The 12313-nt window shown below is 36.9% G+C and overlaps 1 protein-coding gene across 2 annotated transcripts in view; it reads right to left on the bottom strand.

The window, feature by feature from the left end:
• LOC140194845 (cyclin-dependent kinase 13-like) overlaps positions 1–12313 on the bottom strand; it is a 127547-nt gene that overhangs the window by 69210 nt on the left and 46024 nt on the right. For both annotated transcript variants that reach the window (XM_072252124.1, XM_072252131.1), the window contains exon 5: positions 1844–2014. In XM_072252124.1, the coding sequence (XP_072108225.1) occupies positions 1844–2014 (171 nt within the window). The remainder of the gene's footprint in view (positions 1–1843; positions 2015–12313) is intronic.

The raw sequence follows: 12313 nt of genomic DNA, 5'->3' as shown, positions 1-12313 counted from the left end.
ATCATCCTGTGAATGCAAGGAACTTGATTGAGATAAATACTTCAAAAGAGATTAGCTTTTCATTTGTCACATGTGCATTGGAAGATAAAGTGAAATGTGTCACTTGCATTAAGGATGTGCTGGGGCAGTCCACAAGTGTTGCCATGCTTTTGGTGTCAAGATAGTGAACCCTAACTCACTAATCCTACCCCGTATGTCTTTGGAATGTGGGAGGAAAATGCGGGAAACACACATGGTCATGGGGAGAATGTGCAAATTCCTTACAGACAGTGGCATGAATTGAACTCTGATCACTGGAACAGTAAAGCATTACACTAACCTCAGTCATTACAGATGATGTTCCCAATGTCACAATTTAAAAAGTTTGCAAACAAATTGAAGAGAATGAAAACAGATATTGGGTTACATGTAAGATAATATAGACATGACTTCTACACAGTAGAGGAAGAAAGGGAGGAAATTGAATTAGTTCCGGCTATCTTTCCAGTCTTCCTTCGGAGCAAGAGAGCAAATTAAAACATTCCAAATGTTACATCTCCCACAAAGTGGGACAGATAAATTCAACTACCAGTTGACCTGACATGGGAAATCTGAGTGGTATTAATCATGACAATAATTAACTGGTATTTCAGAAAATACTGAAGACTTGAACAAATGCACTGCAGACAAGTTTCCGATAACGTGATGGAGAGTGCTGATTGCAATTGATGTTATGCAAAACAATTTCAAAAGGAATGTTAAAAATACCAATCAAATTGTCTGCAAAACTGAAGCCCTTAGGAATAACAACTTTATTACAATAAGGACTCCAAAGTAACAAGACTCAGTCACAACTGGAAAACTATCTTTCCAGATAGGAGGGACAATATGGTGTGTCCTTGAGATTCACTTTTGGGACCAAAATGGACATATTTAAACTTGTAGAGCACATGTAATGCAAAATTGGAAGCATAATATAAATCAATCAATCATTAGGGAAGCACAGACTTTGAAATGAGCAGGCACTTGACAAAATATAGAGTTGTGATACATTAGTTAGGAATAAAGAAACATTATTCTAAATGTATTGCTGAATAGTGTCTAAATGACAAGTGCATACAGTACCCAGCAGATTAAGCAGACAAGTCTTTCAAGATATCAGTAATTTTATGAAAAGTACAACATCTAGGAATTTAAATTAACTGCAGTTTGTGGGTTGCCTTCAGTTCTGGATTCATTTTGGAAAGATGCCAAGGCCATGACTGGGAATGGTCAATATTTACTGAATGTTATTCCAGCTGGAAGTTACAACAAGGAAGTAGGAAAACATTTTTTGAGAGTAGAATTGGTCAAGGGGGTAACAGTTGGAGGAGGTAAAGCAAGAAACATCCTGAAACCAACAAATAATTGGGTTGTTCTAGCAACACGAGTCAGCAAAAGGAAATGATGATTTAAAATAACTGGCAAACCAGGGGGAAAAAACACGAGTAATGAGCGCTTGATCTGGAATACATTTCTGACAGGATTGCAGAAGTAGATTTAACAGTATGAACAGGGAACTGGATAAATTCTTGATATGGAAAAATCAAGAGAATTCTAAGACTATGCATAATATAATCTTCGGCATTTATTTTAATTTAAGATCTTCCAGGGACTGCATCTAAGGTTTCCATGCTATGGCTTAAAACCAAGATTGAAGCATGCACATTCAAAATTCATTAGTCACAGCCAGCATTCTGTACAACTTGCATTAGTCAAATGTATAGCCAAACCCATTCAATCTGTTACAACAAATCTAAATTATGGAGATTCAAGACATAGTCTAAATAACCACTTTGAAAATAGTTCTAATGGGCAAAGGTACCTTTATCTTTTTTAAAATCCAATGCGTCTTCCTTGTCTGTCACAATTTCTTTCATGTTTATGATACTTGAGTGATGTAACTGCCTGAGTATCTTAATTTCCCGAATAGCAGTTATAGGGAAGCCCTCCTTTTCATTGTCCAAGCGGACTTTCTTCAAAGCTACCATTTCACCTGAAAACAAATGTACAACTATTAATTTGCAGTTTCTCAGAGACATTGAGAGCTGGCAACATGCAACAAACACTTCTATTGATATAATGGAATCCCATAAGATACAGAAATTGTCCTGGAAAGTCAGTGGCCCTTGACAGCTCAATAGCATAAGGCTTTTGACGTTTGGAGAATCTCTGACATGCACATTTAAATATTAATCAAATAGATTATAAAATTTTAAAAATTTAAACATTTCAAAGTACTGACAATCAATACTTAAGTCTAACAAAATAACTCTAAACAGTTAGGTGCCGTTTCTTTTTCCAAGTCTTGGCAATCTTTCAAATGTACCATTCTGCTGTCGCGCTCAGCAATGAGCCCAACGGCAGAGCACTAAGTGGGATCTATTATCCAGCTCATCTTGGACTTCCATAATCTTGCCAAGCATGAGCAGAAGCCTGGAGGGAGCTCCACGGTGAACATGTAGAATTGTTCACAATCTTTTCTTTCCTTTTAAATCTTTTTATTGAATAAGCATACAAAAAGGTAAGCCATATAGGCACTAATGCACTGTTAGAATATAATAAAATTACAGGAGATATTAATACAAAAAAAATGATACAATGTAATTTAAACATAACATACTAAGGTAACATAATAGTATACTAATTTTTATATATATATATATATATATATATATATATATATATATATATCAATAGAGAAAAAGAAAAAAAAAACCCCAAAAAAACCCACCGTGCAATTAACTAAAAGCAAAGCAAAGCAAAGCAATGGGCTAACTTGGAACCAAGCAGAGTTAAAAAAACTTAAAATCACGTCCTCAATCCCGACCTCCATTAAAAACAGTGAAAAAAAAACAAGGGTATATAAATATGGAGCAAAAAAAGAGAAAAAAAAATTACATTAAATGAAAATATTGAATAAAAGATCTCCAGGTCTGTTCAAATTTAAGTGAGGAATCATAAAGATTGCTTCTAATTTTCTCCAAATTCAAGCATAATATCGTCTGAGAAAACCAAAAAAAGGTAGTTGGAGCATTAAGCTCTTTCCAATGTTGTAAGATACATCTTTTCGCCATTAAAGTAAGAAATGCAATCATTCTACGGGCTGAAGGAGAAAGATTACTGGAAATTTTAGGTAATCCAAAGATAGCAGTAATAGGGTGAGGAGAGATATCTATATTCAATACCTTGGAGATAATATTAAAAATGCCTCTCCAAAAAGTTTCCAGAGTAGGACAAGACCAAAACATATGAGTTAAAGAGGCTATCTGCCCCGGACATCTATCACAAAAAGGATTAATATGAGAATAAAAGCGACCTAATTTATTTTTGGACATATGTGCTCTATGAACAACTTTAAATTGAATTAGGGAATGTTTAGCACAGATAGAGGAAGTATTGACTAATTGTAAAATCTGCCCCTAGTCATCCACGGAAATGATAGACCCCAATTCCTGTTCCCAATCTACCCTAATCTTATCAAATGGAGCTTTCCTAAGTTTCATAATAATATTATAAATCATAGCCGATGCACCTTTCTGACATGGATTAAGGTTAATTATAGTATCTAAAATGTATGTAGGAGGAAGCATAGGAAAAGAAGAAAGTATAGTACTTAGGAAATTTCTAACTTGTAGATATCTTAAAAAATGTATTCTTGATACATTATATTTATTAGATAATTGTTCAAAAGATATAAGGGAACCATCTAAAAATAAATCCAAAAACCGTGAAATACCCTTAGTCTTCCAAATTTGAAAAGCACGATCCGTAAAAGAGGGAGGAAAAAATATATTACCTAAAATAGGAATCGCTAGCCCAAATTGGTTAAGATCAAAAAATTTTCTGAATTGAAACCAAATACGTAAGGTATATTTAACTATCGGGTTAGATACCTGTTTGAGGCGTTTCAAATCAAAAGGAAGAGAGGAACCTAAAATAGAGCCAAGTGTATAGCCCTGAACAGATTGTAATTCCAATGCTACCCATTTAGGAATAGATAGTATATCCTGGTCAAGTAACCAAAATTTCATATGTCGAATGTTAATTGCCCAATAATAGAATCTAAAGTTAGGTAATGCTAAACCTCCATCTCTCTTAGCTTTCTGTAAATGTATTTTACCCAGCCTCGGGTTTTTATTTTGCCAAATAAATGAAGAAATTTTTGAGTCCGCTTTATCAAAAAAAGATTTTGGGACAAAGATTGGTAATGCCTGAAATATATATAGAAATTTTGGCAAAAAAACCATCTTAACTGCATTAATACGACCAATCAAAGTTAAATATAAAGGAAACCATTTAGATGAAAGTTGAATAATATGGTCAATTAAGGGTAAAAAGTTAATCTTAAATAAATCTTTGTATTTACAAGTAATTTTAATCCCAAGATATGAAAAACAATTATTAATCAATTTAAATGGAAAGTTATGATATAAGGGAAGTTGTTTATTAATCGGGAAAAGTTCACTCTTACTAAGATTTAATTTATAACCTGAAAAGAGACTAAATTGTGCTAATAACTCTAAAACAACAGGGATGGATTTTGGAGGATTAGAAATATATAAAAGTAAGTCATCAGCATAGAGTGATATTTTATGGGACTTTAAGCCCCAAGTTATCCCAGTAATATTTGGAGATTCTCGAATGGCAATTGCAAGAGGTTCTAATGCAATATCAAATAATAAAGGACTAAGAGGACAACCTTGTCGAGTACCTCGAAAAAGAGGGAAAAAAGGTGAGCTTAGAGAGTTAGTACAGACCAAGGCCACAGGAGAATGATATAACAGTTTGATCCAGGATATAAATTTCAAGCTAAAATTAAACATTTCAAGCACCTTAAATAAGTAAGGCCATTCTACTCTATCAAAAGCTTTCTCAGCATCTAAAGAGATAACACATTCAGGAACATTTTGTGAGGGGGTATAAACAATATTTAACAGTGCGCGAATGTTATAAGAAGAGTAACGACCTTTAATAAAACCCGTTTGGTCTTCCAAAATAATAAAAGGAAGTACTTTTTCTAATCTGTTTGCTAATAACTTAGAAAACACTTTAGAATCAACATTTAATAAAGATATTGGTCTATAAGATGCACATTGAGCAGGATCTTTATCCTTCTTTAATATTAGAGAAATTGACACTCTATTGAAAGATTCGGGAAGTTTACCAAGTTTTAATGAAGCCTCAAAAACCCAACAGAACCAAGGGATTAATGAAGGTGCAAAACATTTATAAAATTCTACGGTAAACCCATCAGGGCCAGGAGCTTTCCCCAAATTCATAGAGGAAATAACATTCTTAATCTCATCAGTGGTAATGGGAGTATCTAGCATAGAAGACATATCCTGTGAAATCTCAGGGAAATCTAGGCTATCTAAAAAATCATTCATATATTTAGAGTCTCGAGGAGACTCTGATTGATATAAGGAAGAATAAAAATCACAGAAGGTTTGATTAATCCCCGCATGATCAAGTATCAGTCGGTCATTTTGGTTATAAATCTGATTAATTTGAGATTTAGCATAATTAGACTTCAATTATGCAGCAATTTCCCAATTTTGTCACTGTGTACATAAAATTCACTTCTTGTTTTCTTTAATTGGTTTACAATCGAGGACGAAAGTAATAAACTGTGTTCCATTTGAAGTTCAGTTCTTTGTTTATATAACTCCTCAGAGGGAGCTGTAACATATTTCTATCAATTTCCTTAATCTTGTCCACAATTACCAACTCCTCCTGCTTCAGCTTCTTCCTCAAAGCAGCAGAATACGAGATAATCTGACCACGAATATAAGCTTTAAAAGTATCCCAAAGAATGTTCACAGAAATATCCTCGGTATAGTTGATTGTAAAAAAAAGATCAATCTGTTCATTCATAAAGTTAACAAAGTCCGAGTCCTGAAGCAACAGCGAATTAAAACACCATTGTCTATTATTTTGTGTATTGGCCTGAATTTTAATAGAAAGCTTAAGTGGAGCATGATCCGAAATGGTTATAGAGTCATACCCACATTTAATCACTGAAGGAATAAGACAAGAGTCAATAAAGAAATAATCAATTCTTGAATAGGAATGGTGAACATGTGAAAAAAAAGAAAAATCTTTCTCCTGAGGATGCAAAAAACGCCAAATGTCCGTCGACCCAGAATCAGAGAGGAATGAATTAATCAAAGTTGCAGATTTATTAGGGAAGGCCTGTAGAGGAGCCGAACGGTCCAAAGCTGGAGATAAACAGGTATTAAGATCTCCGCCCCAGATCAATGAAAACTCATTCAAATTCGGGAACTGATTAAATAATGATTTATAAAATTCCGAACAGTCCATATTAGGAGCATAAACATTAACCAAAACTACCTTTTTATTAAATGGTAGACCACTAACCAATAGAAATCTACCATTCGGATCAGAAATAATATCATGTTGTATAAAAGTAACTGAGGAGTCTATAAAAATAGAGACGCCTCGAATCTTAGCGTTGGAGTTCGAATGAAACTGTTGTTCCTTCCAGAATTTAAAAAAACGTAGTCTGTCCCCCCTCCACACATGGGTCTCTTGTAAAAATAAAATTTGTGCTTTAAGTCTCCGGAACACTTTAAAAACTTTTTTCCTTTTAATAGGATGATTAAGACCATTAGTATTCCAGGAGACAAAATTAATAATAGACTCCATAAACCCTAAAGTCAACCCGCAACAAGGAGGATTGACGATAGGCTCGACCCATGAACCCGGAAAGGGAACAGAACAAAGAAGAGATACCGGGAAGGAGAACGCAACCAATACTTCAATAGTATACATAGCCCAAGAAGAAAGAAGCTAAAATGTGAAGCCCTTCCCACCACCCCCCCCCCATGAGCCCAAGGCTAAATCTAACACAGACCAGCCAGAAAGAAGCAAGCACTAAAACTACCCCCATGACTTCTGGTATACGCTCCCTAAAAAAAGTGTAAATATAAAAAAGATCAGCTAGTTATAAAACAGTAAAAAAATAAAAAAAGGTAAATCAATTAAAACAAACACTTAATATAACAGAGAAAAAGCCAGAAAATATAAAAAAAGCAACAAACCCCAGACCCTATAAGTAAACAAAAAACAAAATGAGATTATTAACATAAACTAGTTATGAAAACCTACAAAAAGAAGTAGATTTAAAAACTACAAAATTTAAGGCCTCAAAGGAAATACGTAGAATGACGGTGAGGGAATAACCACCCAGAATTCCCTGGGAAAAAGGAATGACGCAGATAGAAAGAAAGTTTAGCAACCATATTAATTAATCAAAAATAAACTTTTCTGCCCATATAAGGCAAAAAAAATTAAAACTGACAAATTCTCAACCTCCGATCAAACGGAGATAGTTAAAAATTACGATTAAGATGTTGAAGGTGAAAATTGATCCAGATAACTCTGGACATCCGATGGAGATTCAAAAAAAACAGAGGGCTCCATCCGACGTACGAATCCTTAGACGTGCAGGGTAAAGCAGCGCTGGTTTTAAATCCATCTTGTAGAGTTCCGACATCACAGATCTGTAACGAACCCGTTGATCCCGAATTGGTTTACTGAAATCCTCCACGAATCACAACTTAAGATCCAAAAAATCAATGTAACCTTTAGATCGAACGAAACAGTTTCTCCTTGTCTTGAAAGTAATGAAAACGTAATATAACATGTCGAGGTTTATCTGACTTAGACGAGTATGATGGAACTCTGTGAACACGATCCAATAATGGTGGTTGGTCAGGAAATACAGTAGGAAATGCATCTTTTAAAAGTTGAGAAAAATACTTCATAGGGTTATCAGATTCAACAGCTTCACGCACCCCAATCATTCGAAGATTCTGCTGTCGCATTTTGGATCCTGTCAGAATTTTTAAAGGTCAGAAAGTCAAGTTTCTTCTTCATTACATTAATTGTTTCTTCGATTTTCTCCATCTTGAGCTCACTTTGTTGCATGGATTTTTGAAGATCAGATATAGCCGACTGATGTTCCGTAGTAGATGTTTGTATCTTATCGATTGAATCGGCAATTTTCTGGAAATTAATTGAAATTTCCGCACAAATCAGGTCCGTAACAGAGGTTGAAATTTCCGCACGAATCAGCTCCGTAACAGAGGTTGAAACTTCCCTTTGAATTAGCTCCGATATAGCTTTCAAAGTCAGCAGTGGTTCAGTCGGAGGAAAATCGGTACCTTTCGGTCTAACCGCAGGTTTGCCATCCTTCCCGTTTTTTCCATTCTTAGACATAGCAGACCTTAAACGCATCTGATTATCAAAGAGCCCAATTTATTTCAAAATATTGTAAAAGTCGATGCCTTAATGGTTAATTAAAATATAGCTGATCATAAGAAGAAAAACTCAGAGGTAATGGAGCGAGTCAAGAACACGACTTCACTCCATGAGCTCTACCGGAAGTCCCCGAATTGTTCACAATCAACCATGTACTTTTCCTTTGTTAACATCAACTCATGATTTACTTTCCTTGATTTACCAATTTTTTTTTCCATTACAGAAGCCAGAAGATTATTGCACCAAGATTGCTAAAGAGGCTGTAAATTCTACTCAAACAATGAGCTACGTGATTTCAACATGATTTGCAGCTGCCACTGGATAAAACAGCGGAAGCCATCTTTTCAATTTTTTTTAAGAACGATACAGCACAGTAACAGGCCCTTCCGGTCCAATGAGCCCAGACTGCCCAATTACACCCATGTGACCAATTAACTTACCAACACAGTGTCTTTGGAATGTCTAATTTTAAACATCCAATTTTTTAAAAATGTATCTCCAAAATAAAGGTGAATTAATGATAAAGGTTCCCACAGACATTTTAAATGTGTAAAGCAAAAGGCACTGTTCCTAAGTAAAGTGACTCTAAGAAATAAATAATGGAAACAAACTTAAGTTTTCATCAGCCCTCATGAGATGGCTGCTCCAAGTAACATCCAAGAATTAAAGAACTTAAAATTGGGAAGGAGAGAACAACTCGGTAAAATAGCACTGAGCAAATGGTTGAAGCTTCAGGCTGATAACACCCTAGGTGCCCTTGCACTTCAGCCTTTGGTCTTAAGTGCCTAATAAGATGCTTAAAGGATTAGTTTTACTTTTCTACAGTCACCTAGATCTGGAAAAGTTTTATTAGATCAAAAAACAGTAAATGCAACTCCTTTTTTCAAAAAGGGAGAGAGCAGCAAACAACAAAAGTTAGCTTAGTAGCTATGTTAGAAGCTCTTAAAAATCGTATTGGACAGCACTTGGAAAATATTTCAAGGTTATTAGGCAAAGCCAATATAGTTTTGTGAAAGTGCAAGAAAGACTTATTTGTCAGATGTACATCAAAAATACATTGAAATAAACAGTTTCCATCAAATCAGTGATAATTGTGCTGTGCAGCAATCAAGTGTCCATAAGACAAGAGCAGAATTAGGCCATTCAGCCCATCAAATCTGCTCTATCATTCCATCATGGCTGGTCCTGGATCACACTCAAGCTCATACACCCGCCTTCTCGCCATATCCTTTGTTTCCCGATTAGTCAGGACATCAATCAACTTTCACCTTAAATATATCCACAGACTTGGCCTCCACCACAGTCTGTGGCAGAGCATTCCACAGATTAACTACTCTCTGTCTATAAAAACTCCTTATCTCTGTTCTAAATGCTCAACCCTCAATTTCAAGACTGTGGCTAGCTCTGGATACTCCCTCCAGAGGAAACATCCTCTCCATACCCACCCTATCTAGTCCTTTCAACATTCAGTGGGTTTCAATGAGACCCCATGCATTCTTCTAAATTCCAGTGAGTACAGGCTTAAACATGCCAAAAAATCATTCCTGGAATCATCCTCGTGAACCTCCTCTGGACTTGCTCCAATGACAATACATCCTTTCTGAAATATGGTGCCCAAAATTGTTGGCAATACTCCAAGTGCGGCTTGGCCAGTGTCTTATAAAGCCTCAGCATCATCTCCTTGCTTTTATATTCTACTCCCCTTCAAATAATTGCCAACATTGCATCTGCCTTCTTTACCACAAACTCACTCTGTAAATTTATCTTCTGGGAGCCTTGCACAAGAACTCCCAAGTCCCTCTGCACTTCTGATGTTTGAACCTTCTCCCCATTTAGATAATAGTCTGCACTATTGTTCCTTTTGCCAAAATGCATTATCATACATTTTCCAACACTCTATTCCATCTGCCACTTTTTTGCCCATTCCTCCAATTTGGCTAAGTCTTGCTGTAATCACATTACTTCCTCAGCACAACCTACCTCTCCACCTATCTTCATATGGTGACGACAAACCAAGTTATCAGACGACTGATGCTAATAAGAGAGATAAGGGAGACAATGAAGAAACGTTCAAAATGTTAATGAGAGAGGAGAGAGAGAGATAACGGAAAAGAAACACAATTCAGAATATTGACAGACCGGTTGCTTTGAACCTGAACTGTTTGAAGTTTGATGGACAGGCGATAGCCCAGCAGGGGGATAAAAAGAACAGGTTCACTAAGGCACAACACACATCATGAGATCACAAGATAACGAGACCCTGGAAGAGCGGTGTGCCCCCACAAGTTGGTAGGAGTTTGGAGGTCCAGTTCGCAGGAACTGACCATAGACTCACAGGGTGTAAAGGTACGATCGGTGGAAACTTGGTGTGTGTGCCCCGCCTTTGCCTGGGTGCCAAGTTCACCGCAGAAGAACGGTCGTATCCGGAACGGAGGGGTTACAGTCGGTGACCACAGTGGGATAGAAGACATAAAAGGGTCCACCCGAAACCAACTGCGAAGAACATCAAAGGTCTGCCTGAATCAAATTTGCATCCCCCCCCCCCAACGGCACAACAGCGATTACTGCAAACTGTACTAAGCTGAACTGAACTCTGCGTCACTTAAGACTGATCATTTTACCCCTAGACTGCGATACAGCTTGGTTGATTCCTATTACCCTAGTTCTGTGTACATGTGTATTATCATTGCTAACCTGTTGCATTTATATCCTTACGATTAGAGTACTGTGTTACTTATTCCTTTAATAAAACTTTATTAGCTCCTAGTAATTCAGACTCCAAAGAGTGGTCCATTTCTGCTGGCTTGGCAATCCAGTTACGGGGTACGTAACAATATTATCTGCAAACTTTGCCACAAAGCCATCAATTCCATTATCTAAATCACTGACAAACAACATGAAAAGTAGTGGTCCGAATAATGATCCAAGGAACACCATTAGTCACTGGCAGCCAACCAGAAAAGGCCTCCTTTATTCCTGTTAAGCAGCCTCAGGAGAGACACCTTAATAAATGCCTTCTGAAAATCCAAGTAAATGACATCCACTGCCTCTCCTTTGTCCACCCTGCTTGTTACTTTCTCGAAGGACTCCAACAGATTTGTCAGGCAAGATTTCCCTTTACTGAAACCATGCTGGCTTTAACTTATTTTATCATTATACTCCAAGTACCCAGAAACTTCATCCTTAAGAATAGACTCCAACACCCCCAGCCACTGAGGTTAGGCTAACTGGCCTATAATTTCCTTTCTTTTGTCTTCCTCCCTTCATAAAGAGTAGTGTGACATTTGCAATCTTCCAGTCCTCTGGGACTATGCCAGAATCAAATGATTCTTGAAAAATCATGACCAAAGCATCTATTATTCCGTCAGCAACTTCCCTCAGGACTCTGGGATGTAGTCCATCTGGTCCAAGTGACTTCTCCACCTTAAGACCTTTCAGTTTGGCTGGCACTTTTTCCCTTTGTATTAGCAATGGCACTCACTCCTGCTCCCTGACATTCATGGACCACTGGCACGCTGCTGGTGTCTTCCACAGAAAAATCTGATGCAAACTACTCATTAAGTTCATCTACCATTTCTTGGTCCCCCATTACTACCTCACCAACATCAATTTCCAGTGGTCCAAAATCAACTCTCACCTCCCTTTCACTCTTTAAATAAATGGGAAAAAAATTTCATATATTACTGCTTTATATCATTGGCTAGTTTGCCCTCATATTTCATCTTTTACCTTCTTATAGCTTCTTTAGTTGCCTTTTGCTGGATTTTAAAAGCTTCCCAGTCATCCAACTTCGCAACACACATCAAAGTTGCTGGTGAACGCAGCAGGCCAGGCAGCATCTGTAGGAAGAGGTGCAGTCGACGTTTCAGGCCGAGACCCTTCGTCAGGACTAACTGAAGGAAGAGTGAGTAAGGGATTTGAAAGTTGGAGGGGGAGGGGGAGATCTAAAATGATAGGAGAAGACAGGAGGGGGAGGGATAGACCCAAGAGCTGGACAGGTGATAGGCAA

This window comes from Mobula birostris, chromosome 1 (genome assembly GCF_030028105.1).
Source record: "Mobula birostris isolate sMobBir1 chromosome 1, sMobBir1.hap1, whole genome shotgun sequence".
Lineage (NCBI taxonomy): Eukaryota > Metazoa > Chordata > Chondrichthyes > Myliobatiformes > Myliobatidae > Mobula > Mobula birostris.
The sequence above is the reverse complement of the archived record's forward strand: the minus strand, read 5'-3'. Positions and strand labels throughout refer to the sequence as shown.